At 40.7% G+C, this 19,329-nt stretch overlaps 1 protein-coding gene across 3 annotated transcripts in view; it reads right to left on the minus strand.

Annotated features, from left to right (window-relative positions):
• SCML2 (Scm polycomb group protein like 2) overlaps positions 1 to 19,329 on the minus strand; it is a 112,319-nt gene that overhangs the window by 66,893 nt on the left and 26,097 nt on the right. For all 3 annotated transcript variants that reach the window (XM_074392317.1, XM_003924132.4, XM_074392318.1), the window contains exon 6: positions 13,429 to 13,517. In XM_074392317.1, coding sequence (XP_074248418.1) covers positions 13,429 to 13,517 — 89 coding nt within the window. The remainder of the gene's footprint in view (positions 1 to 13,428; positions 13,518 to 19,329) is intronic.

Genomic DNA, 19,329 nt, shown 5'->3' on the forward strand with positions numbered 1-19,329 from the left:
CTACACTCCAGCCTGGGCAACAGAGTAAGACCCTGCTTACCCAAAAAAAACAACAACAAAAAAACCACCACCCTGAAAGTTGGCTAGTCAAAAGGTAGACTGATTGAAGATCAAAGTATTTGATAAATAGCTGGTAAGTAAGAAGCAGTGTTACATGAAAGGGCTAAAGGTCAATTGACTGTTACTATGCATGAGAAGAAAAAAAGTGGTGAGGTAAGCTGAATTTAACAAAGAATAAACATGGCAGTTGACAAATTCGTGCTAGATGCTCACAAAATGCAGAAAACATTCCAGGCACACATAAGGATCCCAGGACCTTACACTGTCATATAAAAGACTGAGACTTTCTGTAGCAAAGTAAACTAATTTCAAACGGTAATGTGTATCTTCTGCAACAAAACAACAGACAGGAATAAGCAATGCAATAGAACTAATTTTAAGATTAAAATATGTAACCTAGGCCGGGAGTGGTGGCTCATGTCTGTAATGCCAGCACTTCAAAAGGCCAAGGTGGGCAGATCACTTGAGCCCAGGAATTAGAGACCACCTGGGCAGCATAGTGAAACCCTATCTCTAAACAAAGTATAAAAATTGGCTCACGCCTGTAATCCCAGCATTTTGGGAGGCCGAGGCAGGCAGATCACAAGGTCAGGAGTTCGAAACCAGCCTGACCAACATGGTGAAACCCCATCTCTACTAAAAATACAAAAAATTAGCTGGGTGTGGTGGCACACATGTGTTATCCCAGCTACTCGAAAGGCTGAGGTACAAGAATCGCTTGAACCCAGGAGGCAGAGGTTGCAGTGAGCTGAGACTGCACCACTGCACTCCAGCCTGGGTGACAGAGTGAAACTCCATCTCAAAAGAAAAAAAAAAAATTAGCCAGGTGTGGTGGTGCAAGCCTATAGTCCCAGCTACTTGGGAGGCTGAGGCAGGAGGATCTACTTGAGCATGGGAAGTAGAGGTTGCAGTAAGCCAAGATCGTGCCACTGCACTCCAGCCTGGGCAACAGCGTGAGACACTATCTCAAAAAGAAAAAAAAAAAAGTAGGAAAGAAAAGACAACCTACAGAAATAGAGAAAGAAAATAATGGCCAATTATCCATCACAAGGGATTAATAACCAGAAAATATAAAGAATTCAAACAATTCAATAGCAAAAACAAACAAATTACCTGATTTTAAAACGGGCAAAAGACCTGTGATATTTCTCAGAAGACACAGAAATGGCCAACAGATGCAAATCAAAACCACAATGAGATATCATCTTATCCTAGTAAGAATGGCTATTATCAAAAAGACCAAAACAATAACTAATGGTAAGAAAGCAGAGAAAAAAACAAAACTACCAAATGATCCAGCAATCCCACTGCTGGGGGTACATAACCAAAAGAAAGGAAATCAGTATACTGAAGAGATACTTGTACTCCCATGTTAACTGCAACACTATTCACAATAGCCAGATACTGAATCAAAAGTGTCCATCCATGAACAGACACTTCTCAAAAGAAGACATACAAATGGCCAAGAAGTATAAGAAAAAATGCTCAATATCACTAATCATTAGAGAAATGCGAATCAAAACCACAATGAGATAGCCAGATTCGGTGGCTCATACCTATAATCCCAGCACTTTGGGAGGCCAAAGCAGATGAATCAACTGACGTCAGGAGTTCAAGACCAGCCTGGCCAACATGGTAAAACATTGTCTCCACTAAAAATACAAAAAATTAGCCAAGTGTGGTGGCACTCATCTATAGTCCCAGCTACTCAAGAGGCTGAGGCATGAGAATCACTTGAACCCAGGAGGCAGAGGTTGCAGTGAGTCAAGATCACACCACTGCACTCCAGCCTTAGAGCCAGAGTGAGACTCCGGCCACAATGAGATACCATCTCACACCAGTCAGAATGGCTATTATTAAAAAATCAAAAAAACAGCAGATCTTGGTGAGATTCAGAGAAAAGAAAATGCTTATACACTTCTGGTGGGAATATAATTAGTTCAGCCACTGGGGAAAGCAGTTTGGAGATTTCTCAAAAAATTTAAAACAGAACTACCATTCAACCCAGCAATCCCATTATTGGGTACATACCCAAAGGAAAATAAATTGTTCTCCCATAGACTCATGTACGCATATGTTCATTGCACAACTATTCACAATAGCAAAGATGTGGAATCAACCTTGATGCGCTTCAGTAGTGGGCTGCATAAAGAAAATTTGGTACATATATACTATGGAATACTACACAGCCACAAAAAAAGGATGAGATCGTGTTCTCTGCAACACAGATGGAGAGCTGGAGGCCATTACCCTAAAGGAACAGAAAACCAAATACTACATGTTCTCACTTATAAATGGGAGCTAAACAGTGAGTACACATGGACACAAAGAGGAGAACAACAAACACCAGGGCCTACTTGAGGGTGGAAGGTAGGAGGAGAGTGAGGATCAAAAAACTACCTATCAGGTACTATGCTTATTACCTGGGTGATAAAATCATCTGTGCCCCAAGCCCCCTCAACACACAATCTATCCATATTACACATGTACCTAAACTTAAACATGTACCCCAAGTACCTAAAATAAAAGTTGGAAATAAAACAAAACAAGGGTCCATCAACAAATGAATAAAAAAATGTGATATATATATATAATATATATATATATATCTCATACAGTATATATATACACACAATGTGATATATAGATATATAAAACACTATATATATATATATATATATATATATATGCACAATGGAGTATTATTTAACCATAAAAATGAAATCCTGTCAATACAGCAACATGGATGGAATTGGAGGTCATTATGTTAAGTGAAATGTTTTTAAAGAATTTGGTTTGTCATCATCACCAGTTCTTTAATAACTTCTTGAACACAAAAATATAATTTGCAAAAACAATAGCTAAAATAAACAAGGATCATTCTCTTTTCTTTTATGGTGAAACAAAAATGGTTTTATTCTAGAAGATTGCTAGTGAAGAGTGTTCTTATAACCACCTCCCTTCTTTTTTTTTTTTTTTTTGAGACAGAGTCTGGCTCTGTTGCCCAGGTTGGAGTGCATTAACATGATCTCGGCTCACTGCAACCCCCACCTCCCGGGTTCAAGCAATCCTCCTGCCTCAGCCTCCCGAGAAGCTGGGATTACAGGCACCCGCCACCACACCCAGCTAATTTTTTGTATTTTTTAGTAGAGATGGGGTTTGGCCGTGTCGGCCAGGCTGGTCTCAACTCCTGACCTCAGGTTATCCACCTGCCTTGGACTCCCAAAGTGCTGGGATTACAGGCATGAGCTACCGCACCTTTTTTAAATAAATAAATAAATAAATAAAAGACAGGGTCTCCTAACTATGTTGCCCAGGCTGGAATCAAATCTCCTAGGCTCAAGCAATCCTCCTGCCACAGCCTCCCAAGTAGCTGGGACTACAGGAAGGTGCTACCACACCCAGCTTTTAACCTCCCTTCTTGATTATCTACAATATGGTTCTCCTTAAAGGCTATTTCTTCCCATGTCCCACAAAATCCGAAACCAGTCTCAGCATTCTTTGCATTACTCCTCTGCCTGGAATAATCCTACTCTTGCGGCCTCATGGTTCACTGTCTTCCTTCCTTCAGATCAAAAGGTACGTTCTCAGTGAGACCCTCCTGGCCAACCTATCTAAGATGTCGACCTCTCTTTTAAGCATGTAAGAGTATAAAACATAAGATATACTTTATTTATTTAGCATGATCTATTAAACATTTCCCCAACTAGAAAGTAAGCTCCATAAGGGTATATTTTATGCTTTGTTTACTGCTATATTCCCAGTACCTACCTCTGACCAAGAACTAATACATTAACTTCTATCTCCTTATTTTTAATCAACTACTTATTGGACCTCACCAATAATTTTAGTCCTTTAGCCTTCATTTATTCATTTACAAATATTTACTTAGTATCTACTATATTCCAGATACTACTGAAGGTTCTTGGGATATATTAACAAGCAAAAAAGACAAAATCCCTCCCTCACATTATTTACATGCTAGTGAGAAGAGACAATAAACATAAATTTAAAAGTAAAATACATATATTAGAAATAATAAGTGCTATGCAAAAAATAGAGACCATAGAGCACAGTAAGAGAAATCCAGAGAGCAATATAGAAAGAGTGGTTGCACAACTTTAAATAGGGAAATTAAAACATGTCTCATATAGAAGGTGATGTGTGAGCAGAAATCTGGAGGGAAATGGCCAGAGTCAAGGCCCTAAAGCAGGAGCTGTGTCTGAAATGTCCAAAGAACACCAAGGAAGTGAGTGTGGGTAAAATGTAAATAGGAGAGCAGTAGGAAATGAGGTCAGATAAGGAGGGGTCATATCACATACAATTTTATAGGTCACTGTAAGGATTCTGGCTTTTGCTGTGAGTAAAACAGGAAGCCCCTGAAGAGTTTGAAAAGAGGAGTGATATAATTTGACTTGTGTGGGTTGTTTGTTTTTGTTTTGAGACAGAGTCTCACTCTTGTCATCCAGGCTGGGGTACAGTGTTGCGATCTCGGCTCACTGCAACCCCACCTCCCGGGTTCAAGTGATTCTCCTGTTTCAGCCACCTGAGTAGCTGGGATTACAGGTGTACACCGCAACGTCCAGATAATTTTTGAATTTTTAGTAGAGACAGGGTTTCACCATGTTGGTCAGCCTGGTCTTGAACTCCTGACCTCAAGTGATCAGCCCACCTCAGTCTCCCAGTGTGCTGGGATTACAAGCATTAGGCACCATGCCCAGCCATGACTTATATTTTAAAAGGAATACTCTTGGTTGTTGTGCTGATGATAGCCTGTAAAGTTATAAATGCAGAGACCAGTGAGAAGCTACTACAGTAATCCAACCAAGAGAAGACGACAGCTTGTACCAGAGTGATTACAATGTAGACAGCAGGAAGTGGTTGGACTGTGAACATACATTTGTCTCTCAGTATTCACAGGAGACTGGTTTCAGGATCCACTGAGGATAACAAAATCCAAGGATACTCAAGTCCCTGATATAAAATGGCACAGTATTTGCATATAGCCTATATACATCCTCCTATATATTTTAAATACTCTCTAGATTACTTATGATACCTAATCTAATGTAAATAGCTGTTATACATATTTTTTTTCACTTGTACTATTTTTTGCTGTATTCTGAGGTTTTTTTAAAATATTTTCAATCTGCAGTTGATTGAACCCATGGATGCAGCACCCAAGGATATGAAAAGCTGACTGTATTCTGAAGTCAATAGGATTTCCTTATGGACTGGATGTAGGGTGTGATCTAGAAATAATTACCAAGGTTTGAGGTCTGAGAAACTAGAAGGATAGTTTCCACTCCCTGAGATAGGGAGGTTAACAGGTAGAGAAGTTTGAGATGTCCATCAGACATCCAAGTGGAGATGTTGAGTAGGTCACTGGATATACAAATCTGAGTTGGGAGTAAGAGGTCTGGGTGGAAATACAAATTTAAAAATCATCTGCCTATAAACTGTATTTAAAGCCAGGAACTTAGATTAGCTCACCAGGGGATTAATGGATTAATACATACAGGTTAGGGTTTCTCAGCCTTGCCACTACTTACATGTAGAGCCACAAGTGTGTGTGTGTGTGTGTGTGTGTGTGTCTGTGTGTCTGTGTGTGTCTGTGTCTGTGTCTGTGTGTGTGCATGTGTGTGTGTCTGTATTTGGAGCCACAATATGTGTGTGTGTGTGTGGGGGGGGTGTATATTTGGAGCCACAGAGAGAACGTGTGTGTGTGTGCGCGCACACGCGTGTGTGCGTGTGTGTCTTGTAGGATGTGAAGCAGCACTCGCTGGTCTCTCTACCCACTAAATGTCAGTAGCACCTCACCTCTAACCCCCCAAACAGTTTTGATACCCAAACATGTCCCCAGACACTGCCAAATCTCCCTTGGAGAAGCAAATCACACCCTTTTCCCAGTTGAGAACCAATGATGTAAATTAAAGGACCAAACACTCAAACATTCTATCATACCCTTTCACATCGAGGTTACAAAGCATCATTTCGCTACTTTCTTCTGAGCACCAAAAACCAACTTATTCCCTTGTCCTTGCCCTGTTATCTCCAAACCTTAGTTCAATATCACCATCTGCTTCACCTATTTATACTTAGCTGCTGATATGGTTTGGTTGTGTCCCCACCCAAATCTCAACTTGAATTGCATCTCCCAGAATTCCCATGTGTTGTGGGAGGGACCCAGAGGGAGGTAATTGAATCATGGGGGTCGCTCGTTCCTGTGCTATTCTCGTGATAGTTAATAAGTCTCACGAGATCTGATGGTTTTATTAGGGGTTTCCGCTTTTGCTTCTTCCTCATTTTCTCTTGCTGCTACCAGGTAAGAAGTGCCTTTCACCTCTCACCATGATTCTGAGACCTCTCCAGCCATGTGGAACTGTAAGTCCAATTAAACTTAGTTTTTTTCCCAGTCTTGGGCATATCTTTATCAGCAGTGTGAAAACAGACTAATACAGCTGCTGATCACTGCTACAGCAAAGTCCCTCCCATATGCTTATTACATGTAGTTCCACACATTTTTGCCCTTCATCCTTAGCTAAGCCCTCCAAAATACTGTCATGTGACCTAGACCATTCCCTCTCCCATCCCATACAGCAGCTGTTCCAAACCTTTACCATTCTCCTTAAGGTAAATGACGTTGCCTCACTATATGTTTGTTATTTTGTTAACTGACTTCCTCCCCAACCAGTGAGTAAGCTCACTGCCTGTGTGGGAACACAGTAGACATTTAATCTATGTATAAATTTTCTTCCAGCCTTTGTCAGTTTCCTATTTTGCAGAAATAGGAATTTGAGAGTTTTTTGTTTTTTTTTTTAATCAGGGTCCCACTCTGTTACCCAGGCTAAAGGCTAGCATGCAATAGCAAGATCACAGCACATGGCAGCCTCAACCTCCCAGACTTAAGTGATCCTCCCATCATTAAGGTCTACTTATAGAAATAGTGAAGTGAAGCCATGAGGAATGATCTATACCAATATTCTGCCCCAAAAATTATAAATTTAGCTCTGAGGATACTCTTCACCTGGACTTCAGCTCTTGCTAATGTAACTGACAATCTTCTATCTACCAAATAGTCAAAAATCAGCTTCCCTCTTAACTTAACCTTCCTTAAGTACATGATATGAGCCAGGCACTGTGTAATTCTGAGCTGAACTTGAGACTGTTAACCACTCCCTAATCCTTGCAACTCTGCCCCACTGGATTCAATGACACTGGTTTATTCTAGTTTTCCTCCTCCCTCTAATTCTACAGCTGCTCTTATCCCTTTACCCACCCTATAAGGTAGGTGGGTATTTCTCAATGCTCTCACCTTAACATTCCTCTCTTCCTTCTATATATTCTCTGGGCTAGCTCACTCAAGCTCAAGGCTTCTATCATTACCGTTTATGCTAAAAATTTCCAAATCCATGTGCCCAAGCCAAACTTTGTTCCTAAGTTCTCAACTTTTCAACAGCCAGATAGTCATCGCTACTCAAATTTCCCAGAGACACCTCAACATGTCCAAAACGAAGCCCATCTGTTCCTTCCATATGTATTCATCTTCCTGTACTCTTTCATCCTTTCTTCATTCTTTTAACAAGTGTGTGTCCAGAAGCTAATATAGGCACTGACAATAAAAAGACATGCTAACTGCTCAAAAGGGACTCACAGTCCAAGAAGAGAGACAGTAAAAATAATAATATAATCTAACACATACAAAGATTGGGATATGTAAAAGGTGCTACAGAAGTCTAACAATAGGCCAGGCACAGTGGCTCACACCTATTAACACCAGCACTTTGGGAGGCTGAGGTGAGTGGATCATTTGGGGTCAGGGGTTCAAGACTAGCCGGGCCAGCATGGCGAAACCCCATCTCTACCAAAACTACAAAAAAAAAAAAAAATTAGCTAGATGTGGTGGCAGGTACCTGTAGTCCCAGCTACTTGGGAGGCTGAGGGAAGAGAATCACTTAAGGTGGAGGCTGCAGGCCGCAGTGAGCTGAAATTGCGCCACTGTACTCCAGCCTGGGTGATAGAGGGAGACTCTGTCTCACCAAAGAAAAAAACAAAACAAAACAAAAAAAGTATAAGAATGGAGAGGGGGAATTAGGGATGTTATCTTGGAGGATTTAACGTATGACTTGAATCTTAAAGTAGAAGTTAACCAGGGAAAACCAGCATGAGTCAAAGCACAGCTCTAAAAATAAACAGTATCTACAAGCTATTACAAGCAATTTAAGAGCATAACATCGAAAACAGGGAGTGGCATCCCTAAACCTGATCACACAGGACCTAACAGGCCATGTTGAAAACTTATACTTCATCCTGAGTACAACCAGGACTTCAAAAGAGTTTTAAACAGAGGAATAACGTGGTAAGATTTTTGTATGAGATACACATTTCTAGCAGTTGTGTGAAAGGGTGAAGATTAGAGGCAGTTAAAAGGCTAGCGTAACAGTTCAGGCAAGAGGAAAGCCTTGTAAAAGTTGTCAGAATCAAAACGGAGTCACACCAAACCCTAACAAAATGGACCAGAGAGGAGGGACTCTCATGTACACACGCCTATGATAAAAAACTATTACAAGGACTCTGAAAACCACAACCTTACACAAAGAATACTCCTGCAAGGCTATCTATCCAGTAACAGACTGTTCAACCCCAAATACCACTCTTGTTATTGATCCTTGTGGCCAAGATAAGTGTTTCAAAACAACTTATGTAACCTTCCTTGTTTTGCCTTTAAAAACTTCCCTTTGCCTTACCTTCACCAGATATGCCAATGATCCATCACAGCACAAATATCCTGCATTGTAATCCCTTGTCATTCATTCCCAAATGGACTCTATTTTTTGGGGGGGAAAGAGCCTCTTACTCTGTTGTTATTTTAGGTTGACAGCCTGCCCAAGGGGCAGTGGTGGTAAGGTTAGAAATAAACAGAACAGATACATAATTAGGAAGTTAAGTGAGTGGATCTTCCTAATTAATTGGCCGTCCAGAGGCCAAAATCAAGGAAAAGTGAGGATTTAAGATGATTCTAAGAAGGAAAGAAATCCAATAGAAAAACAGGCAAAGGGCCAGGCACAGTGGCTCATGCCTATAATACCAGCACTTTGGGAGGCCAAGGCGGGCAGATCACCTGAGGTCAGAAGTCCAAGACCAGCCTGGCCCACAAGGTGACAGCCCGTCTCTACTAAAAAATACAAAAATTAACCAGGTGTGGTGGCACATGCCTGTTACCCCAGCTACTTGGGAGGCTGAGGCACGAGAATCACTTGAATCTGGGAGGCAAAGGTTGCAGTGAGCTGAGATCATACCACTGCACTCTAGCCTGGGCGACAGAGTGAGACTCTGTCTCAAAAAAAAAAAAAAGTAAAATAGGCAAAGGCTATAATCAGACAATCCAAAAAAAAAAAAACAAAAGGCCATTAAACAAATCTGAAAAGCACAATTTCACTAGTAATCAGTACAATACAAATTAAAACAATGAGATACCATCCTCATCTTCACCACTCCATCCATAAAAAAGATTCACAAAAATTTAAAATGGATAATATTCAATGTTAGTGAAGGTGTGGAGATACAAACATGTTTATAGGCTAATGGTGGAGCATAGCTTAGAACAGGGGTCCCCATCCCCCAGAATGGTATTGGTCCGTGGCCTGTTAGGAACTGGGTGGCACAGCAGGAGGTGAGCAGCAGGCAAGCGAGCAAATCTCCAACTTTATTTACAGTCACTCCCCATCACTCCCATTACCACCTCAGCTCTGTCTCCTATCAAGAGCAGCGTTAAGATTCTCATAGAAGTGCAAACCCTATTGTGAACTGCACATGTAAGGGATCTACATCGCATGCTCCTTAGGAGAATCTAATGATAAATGTAATGTGTTTGAATCATCCCAAAACCACCCACCCCTCCATCTGTGGAAAAATTATCTTCCACAAAACCGAGCCCTGGTGACAAAAAGGTTGGGGACTGTTGCCTTAGAATACCCATTTGGGATGCAATTTAACAGTATATATCAACATTTAAACATACATCTCTTTGTTTTTTCTTTATAAATTTTTAAAAAAAAATTTTTTGAGGCAGGGTCTCACTGTGTTGCCCAGACTGGTCTTGAACTCCTGGGCTCAAGTGATCCTCCTGCCTCAGTCCCCAAAGTGTGAGCTACCACGCCCAGCCAAAACATATATCCCTTTGAACAAGCAATTCTAGTTTCAAGAATGTAGCAGTCCACATTTATACATGAAGTTCTTTATAAGAATGCTTACTGTAGAGCTGATCTAAACAAGAATGTGGAGATGACCTCATCACCTATCCTTACAGTTACGTCAATTCTAGGGTTAAATCAATTCTGATGATCCATTCTACAGAAGAGTACAATACAACCTAAAATATACATGAAATGAAACAGAATGATTTCCAAAACATAGAGATATGTTAGGAGAAAAAGTAAACCACAGAATATTACATACAATATATTCTAATCAATGTTTAAGAAAATAAAAGCCCATATTTGTTTGTAAATGTACAGAAAAAGGTCTGTGAGAACAAATAAAACTTCAATTTGGAGAGAAGAGTGGAAAAAGGAAGGAATGGTTGGGACAAAGGGAGATGCATTTTTCACTAGCTAAGGAGATAGCTTGATTCACATCCCCTGCCCACCACCCCCCTACATGAATTACTTTTATAATTAAAAAATTAAAAACAAAATGTGTATGATATGTGTGGCATGCAACCAGCTGATTAAGCAATCTGACTAGTAAAACAGATCCAATGGCTTTTCCAAAGCCACAGCCCAAGATAATAGGTGTTTAATAAATAGACTTCTGCTAAATATTTTTTAATTGGCTATTCTTACATATGGTCACTACTGGCCAAAGGGCCTTGCACTGCCTGTGTCCTTTGCAGGTAGGGCAAGTCCACTTTCTGCATTCATCTTACTCAAAGGTGTACCTGCAGAATTTTTCTTTGCAATGAAAGAGGCATAGTAATTGATGTTTCACATCCTATGCCTTCAATCTTCTTCAAAAGCTTTTTAAAACTACAATGAATTCTTACCATTCCAAGTAGAGTTGTAATAAAAGTTAAGTGACTGAAAAACAATCAGAAGAGAGGGAGAGAAAGAAATATTTTGACTCATAATTTAACTAAAACATGGCTTTTATTGTTTCTTAACATACTCTTTTCAATGTTTTCTCAAGAACATAAACTATTTTAGAAATTTTTCCTCTTTTTTTTTTTTTTAGACGGAGTTTCACTCTTGTTATCCAGGCTGGAGTGCAATGGCGCGATCTCGGCTCACCGCGACCTCCGCCTCCTGGGTTCAAGCAATTCTCCTGCCTCAGCCTCCCAAGTAGCTGGGATTACAGGCACTCGCCACCATGCCCAGCTAATTTTTGTATTTTTAGTAGAGACGGGTTTTTCAGCATGTTGACCAGGATGGTCTCGATCTCTTGACCTCGTGATCCACCCGCCTCGGCCTCCCAAAGTGCTGGGATTACAGGCTTGAGCCACCACGCCCGGCCTTCTTTTTTTTATATAGGAAGTATTTCCTCATAAAAGGTTCTTTCTGATGACTGATTTTAACATTGTTTGCTTCTGAAACCAAATCTCTCCAACTAACTTTCAAGTGTTTTTTTTGTTTTTTTTTTTTTTTTGGCCCATCATCTTTTTCTGCAATATCAAAGGTACTCATACAGTAAAGTGAGGGGAAGCTTCACTTCTGAATGCAAATAAAAAAAATAGCAATGAAGATATGCTTCCAGTATAGTATTCTTTTTATATTCATGTCAAGAAAGAGGCTACTAATGAAATTGGACTAGTGGGTGATCATATTTGGGACTTTTTTATGACTTGCTGTTATGGGCTGAATTGTGTCACCCTCAAAATTCCTATGTTGAAGCACTAACCCCCAGCACCTCATAATGTGATGGCATTTGGACCTAAGTCTTCAAAGAGGTAATTAAGTTAAAATAAGGTTATTAGGGTAGGCCCTAATCCAATATTACTGACATCCTTATAAGAGGAACAAACTAGACACAGATAAGCAGACTACATGCAAACACAGGGAAGACAGCCATCTACAAGCCAAGGAAACAGGCTTCAAAAGAAACCAAACCTGGCCAGGGGCGGTGGCTCACGCCTGTAATCCCAGCACTTTGGGAGGCCAAGGCTGGAGGATCATCTGAGCCCAGGAGTTCAAGACCAGCCAGGACAACATGGCAAAACCCTGTCTCTACTAAAAGCACAAAAATTAGCCAGGTGTGGTGGCACATGCCTGTAATCTCAGCTACTTGGAAATCTGAGGCATGAGAATCGCTTGAACCCAGGAGGCAGAGATTACACCACTCCATTCTAGCCTGGGCAACAGACCAAAACTCAAGTCTCAAAATAAATAAATAAATAAATAAAAATAAAAAAGAAAAGAAAAACGAGTTCAAGACCAGCCTGGACAATATGGCAAAACCCCATCTCTACTAAAAATACAAAAAAATTATCTGGGCATGGTGGTGCACACCTGTAGTCCCAGCTACTCAGGAGGCTAAGGCAGAATTGCTTAAACCTGGGAGGCGGAGGTTGCAGTGAGTTGAGATCATGCCACTGCACTCCAGCCTGGGTGACAGAATGAGATTCTATCTCAAAAAAAAAAAAAAAAAAAAAAAAAAAATCAAACCTGCTGACACCTTGATCTCAGACTTCTAGCCTCCACAACTGTGAGAATATACATTTCTGTTATTTAAGCTATTGTTACGGACTGAATTTTGTCCTCTCAAAATTCATATGTTGAAGCACCAACCCCCAACATAGATGCATTTGGAAATAGGACCTTTAAGGAAGTAATAAAGGTTAAGTGAGGTCATAAGGGTCGGCCTCTAATCCAATAGGACTGATGTCCCTATAAGAAGAGGAAGACACACTAGGAATGTGCATGGATAGAGAAAAGGCCATGTGAAGACACAGCAAGAAGGCATCCTTCTGCAAGCTAAGAAGAGAGATCTCACCAGAAACCAATGGGACATCATCCTCATCTTCATCACTCCCCCACAAAAAAGATTCACAAAATTTTAAAAGATGAATAACATTCAGTGTTAGTGAAGGCGTGGAGATACAAACATGTCTACATGCTAATGGTGGAGCATAGCATATATCGGAGGGCACTTTGATCTTGGACTTACAGCCTCCGGAACTGAGAAGATAAATTTCTGTTGTTTCGGCCACCCAGTTTGTGGTACTTTGTTATGGCAACCCTAGCAAATGAATACACTTGCCAATCCAATAATTTTAAAAGTATGTTTGCTTTTCCATGTCACAGAAGATTAAGAATTTAAGCATTCCCACCAAAACAATAAAAACATGACAGCTTTCTACAATATCTTTCTTACCTTCTTAAATAATGTAGCAGATGCCATTTCAGACCCGTTTAGTGTCTTTAAGAGGAACATCGGCCAGGAAGATGTATTCATCTGGTACCCTGTTTTATAAAATAAATTAGATAACATGAAAAAGCCTCCCTGTGATATTATATCAGGGTTGGTATAAAAAATAGGTTTCATCCACCATGCTTCTTGAGAGAATGACTTTCTTATCTAAGAACTTTGGACAAGGGCAAGAAGAGCAGATGTACCCTCCTCTCATTGCTAGTATCCCACTGTACTGGCTGGCAACAATGTTACAGTGGGGATAGAAACTCTGATTTTAAGAGAAGCCAGTAGCTAGGATTCACCAACAAAAATGTATACGTTGGGAATGAACCATAATACCAGGGGTGATCTAAGCTGGAGCTCAGGAGAGCTTCCATTCCATGACCAACAATAACACAAACAAGGGCAAAGGCTGTAAAAGACTTCTATCCCCCTTTTCCTCAGGGCCCCTGGCTTCTTCCATTTCAGAAAGACAGTTTTCTGTCAAATTCAGCATATATACACACAAAACAATGTATTTCATTGCATGTAATTTTACCTCAAAAGAAAAAAACCTATAGATATTTACTTACTAATGATATATATGCTGAAGTATTTCTGGGATGTGCACTGATGTCAACAACTTACTCTGAAATGTATTAAAAAATAAGAAGGACTGATGAATCAATACAAGGACAGATAGATGGATAGGTATGTGATAAAGTAAGTATAATAAAATGAGAATGGTAGAATCTAGAAAGTGGGCATGGGGGTACTCACTGTAAAATTCTTTTACCTTTTCTGTATGTTTGAAATTTTCCATAAAATGAGTTAGAAAAAAAGACAGCTCTCACTTTAGCACTCTTAACACATACAAATAATGACCTTCTTTTAGAATTTGTATCAGATTCTATCAAAATAGACTCAACAGGTGTCTTCTTCTAGAGATCTCACCAACTAATGGTATCACAGCATCTGGTACATGCAGCAGGGGGCAGGGGTCTGTCTGCTAGTTTTCCTGCTTTCTGGAGGCAATCTATTTCATGCAACACCTGCTTGCCTTAATGCCAGAATTACAAAGAACTTGGCATGTGCCCCTGATGAGTGCATGTATTAAGACAGGGAGGCAGGAGAGGGATCCAAGATGGCCGAGTAGGAGCAGCTCTGGATTGCAGCTCCCAGTGAGAGCACGGAGGGTGAGTGGTTGTCACATTTCCAGACGGACTTTTATTGCCCACGGACCAGGAGAGTTCCAGGTGGAGGAGCGCCACAGGTATCCAGCGCAGCTGTTTTAGCCGGCACAGCAGGTCTCCACAAAAAAACCTCACATGGGTGCAGGTGCAGTTTCAGCTGGCTACTGGAGCACCTAGGAGACAGTCACCCATTCAACTGATAAAAAGGGGACTGAAACAGGGAGCCAGGCCAGGAGATTCCCGGGCGAAAAAGCTCCACGAGTCTCCAGTGCAGCTGTTTCAGCAGGTGCAGCGGGCCTCTGCAAAAGAATTCACACAAATCCAGGCACCATTTCAACTGGTGACTGGAACCCCTGGGAGACAGAGTCGCTGGTTCAATTGAGAAAAAAAAAAAAGGTGGGGGGACAGAGGCAGGGAGCCAGGTGATCAGGCTCGCCAGTCCTACCCCCACAAAGACCAGCAATCTGAAACACTCTGGATTGAGAGTTTCACAGCAAGCACAGCTGAACCCGGGATGCTCCAGCTCTATGGGGGAGGGGTGTCCGCCATTACCGAGGCAGTCCACTACTACCAAGATAGTCTGCCATTGCTGAGGCCATCTGCCATTGCTGAGGCGGTCTGCCATTGCTGAGGTGGTCCACCACTACCGAGTAAGCCTGCCACTGCTGAGGCAGTCCACCATTACAGAAAGAGTCTGCCATTACAGAGGCAGGCCACCACTGCCGAGGCAGTTCTAACTGTACCCCTATAAACAGGACTGCAGGGAAGTTCACATGGCAGCTAGCTGGAGCTCACGGCAGCTCAGCAACACCTCTGCTGGAAGACTGTGACTAGGCTACCTCTTCGCTGGACAGGGCATCCCTGAAAAAAAGGCAGCAGCAAGACGGAAACTTAAAAACAAAGGCCTACCTTCCCGGGGCAGAGGACCAGAAAAAAAAAAAGGCTGTTTTGAGTTCTGCTGCAGGGCCGGGCGCGGTGGCTCAAGCCTGTAATCCCAGCACTTTGGGAGGCTGACTAGGGTGGATCAGGAGGTCAAGAGATCAAGACCATCCTGGTCAACATGGTGAAACCCCGTCTCTACTAAAAAATACAAAAAATTAGCTGGACATGGTGGCACATGCCTGTAATCCCAGCTACTCAGGAGGCTGAGGCAGGAGAATTGCCTGAACCCAGGAGGCGGAGGTTGCGGTGAGCCGAGATATCACGCCATTGCACTCCAGCCTGGGTAACAAGAGCGAAACTCCGTCTCAAAAAAAACAAAACAAAAAAAAAGAATAAACAGCTTAGAGAGGAATATAAATGAATTGATGGAGCTGAAAAAAACAACACGAGAACTTCACGAACCATAGACAAGTTTCAATAGCTGAACTGACCAAGCAGAAGAAAGGATATCAGAGACTGAAGATCAACTCAATGAAATAAAACAAGAAGGCAATATTAGAGAAAAAAAGAGTAAAAAGAAACAAACCAACCCTCCAAGAAATATGGGATTATGTGAAAAGACCTAATCTACATTTGACAGGTGTACCTGAATATGATGGAGAGAATGAATACAAGCTGGAAAACCCTCTTCAGGATATTATCCAGGAAAACTTCCCCAACCTAGCAAGGCAGGCCAATATTCAAGTCCAGGAAATACACAGAACACCACAAAGATATTCCTAAAGAAGGGCAATCCCAAAGCACATAATCATCAGATTCACCAGGGTTGAATGAAGGAGAAAATGCTAAAGGCAGCCAGAGAGAGAGGCCAGGTAACCCACAAAGGGAAGCCCATCAGACTCACAGTGGATCTCTCAGCAGAAACCCTATAAGCCAGAAGAGAGTGGGGACCAATATTCAACATCCTTAAAGAAAAGACCTTTCAACCCAGAATTTCATATCTAGCCAAACTAAGTTTCATAAGCGAAGGAGAAATAAAATCTTTTACGAACAAGCAATTACTCAGAGATTTCATCACCACCAGGCCTGCTTTACAAGAGCTCCAGAAAGAAGCACTAAACAGAAAGGAACAACCAGTACTAGCCACTCCAAAAATGTACCAAATGGTAAAGAGCATCGACACAAGGAAGAAACTGCCATCAACTAACAGGAAAACAACCAGCTAGCATCTAAATGGCAGGATCAAATTCACACATAACAATATTAACCTTAAATGTAAATGGGCCAAATGCCCCAATCAAAAGACACAGACTGGTAAGTTGGATAAAAAGTCAAAACCCATCAGTGTGTTGTATCCAGGAAACCCATCTCAGATGCAAGAATACACATAGGCTCAAAATAAAGGGATGGAAGATTTACCAAGCAAATGCAGAGCAAAAAAAAAGCAGGAGTTGCAATCCTAGTCTCTGATAAAATAGATTTTAAACCAACAAAGATCAAAAGAGACAAAGAAGGACATTACACAATGGTAAAAGGATTAATGCAACAAGAAGAGCTAACGATCCTAAATATATACATACCCAATACAGGAGCACCCAGATACATAAAGCAAGTTCTTAATGACTTATAAAGAGACTTCAACTCCCACACAATAATAGTGGTAGACTTTAACACTCCACTGTCAATATTAGACAGATCAACGAGACAGAAAATTAACAAGGATACACAAAACTTGAACTCAGACCTGGACCAAGCAAACCTAACAGATATTTACAGAACTCTCCACCCCAAATCCACAGAATATACATTCTTCTCAGCACCACATCACACCTCCTCTAAAATTGACCACAAAATTGGAAGTAAATCACTCCTCAGCAAATGCAAAAGAATGGAAATCATAACAGTCTCTCAGACTACAGTGCAATCAAGTTAGAACTCAGAATTCAGAAACTAACTCAGAACTGCAATGATTCATGGAAACTGAACAACTTGCTCTTGAATGTCGACTGGATAACAATGAGATGAAGGCAGAAATAAAGATGTTCTTCGAAATCAATGAGAACGAACACACAACGTACCACAATCTCTGGGACACATTTAAAGCAGTGTCGTCAAAATTGAAAGAGCTAGAGGAGCAAGATCAAAAAAAACTAAAAACCTAGCAGAAGATAAGAAATAACTAAGATCAGAGCAGAACTGAAGGAGATAGAGATACCAAAAACCCTTCAAAAAAACAATAAATCCAGGAGCTGGTTTTTTTGAAAAGATCAACAAAATAGACAGACTGCTAACCAGATTAGTAAAAAAGAAAAGAGAGAATAATCAAATTGATGCAATAAAAAACGATAAAGGGGATATCACCACAGATTCTACAGAAATACAAACCACCATCAGAGATTACTACAAACAACTCTATGCACATAAACCAGTAAACCTGGAAGAAATGGATGCATTCCTGGACACTTGCATCCTCCCAAGCCTAAACCAGGAAGAAGTTGAAACCTTGAATAGACCAATAACAAGAGCTGAAGTTGAGGCAGCAATTAATAGCCTACCAACCAAAAACCGCCCAGGTCCAGACGGGTTCATAGCCGAATTCTATCAGACATACAAAGAGGAGCTGGTACCACTCCTTCTGAAACTATCCCAAACAATACAAAAAGAGGGAATCCTTCCCAAATCATTTTATGAGACCAACATCATCCTGATACCAAAACCTGGCAGAGACTCAGCAAGAAAAGAAAACTTCAGGCCAATATCCATGATGAATATAGATGCAAAAATCTTCAATAAATACTGGCAAACCAATTGCAACAGCACATCAAAAAGCTTATCCATCACGATCAAGTAGGCTTCATCCTGGGGATGCAAGGCTGGTTCAACATATGCAAGTCTATAAACATAATTCACCACATAAACAGAATCAAAGACAAAAACCACATGATTATCTTAAAAGATGCAAAGAAGGCCTTCCACAAAACTCAACAGCCATTTATGCTAAAAACTCACAATAAACTAAGTATAGATGGAATGTATCTCAAAATAATAAAAGCTATTTATGACAAACCCACAGCCAGTATCATATTGAATTGGCAAAACTGGAAGCATCCCTTTTGAAATCTGGCACTAGACAAGGATGTCCTCTCTCACCACTCCTATTCAATAGAGTATTGGAAGTTCTAGCCAGAGCAATCAGGCAAGAAAAAGAAAGAAAGGGTATTCAATTAGGAAAGGAGGAAGTCAAACTGTCTCTATTTGCAGATGACATGATCATATATTTAGAAGACCCCATCGTCTCAGCCCAAAATCTCCTGAAACTGATAAGCAATTTGAGCAAAGTCTCACGATACAAAATCAATGTGCAAAAATCACAAGCATTTCTATACACCAATAACAGACTTAAAGAGAGCTAAATCAAGAACAAACTGTCATTCACAATTGCTACAAAGAGAATAAAATACCTAGGAATACAACTAACAAAGAACGTAAAAGAACCTCTTCAAGGGGAACTACAAACCACTGGTCAACGAAATAAGAGAGGACACGAACAAATGGAAAAACATTCCATGCTCATGAACAGGAAGAATCAATATCGTGAAAATGGCCATACTGCCCAAAGTAATTTATAGATTCAATGCTATCCCCATCAAGCTACCAATGACCTTCTTCACAGAACTAGAAAAAACTGCCTTAAACTTCATATGGAACCAAAAGAGAGCCTACATAGTCAAGTCAATTCTAAGCAAAGAAAAGAACGAAGTGGGAGGCATCACACTACCTGACTTCAAACTATACAACAAGGCTACAG

The sequence above is a fragment of the Saimiri boliviensis genome, chromosome X (genome assembly GCF_048565385.1).
Source record: "Saimiri boliviensis isolate mSaiBol1 chromosome X, mSaiBol1.pri, whole genome shotgun sequence".
Lineage (NCBI taxonomy): Eukaryota > Metazoa > Chordata > Mammalia > Primates > Cebidae > Saimiri > Saimiri boliviensis.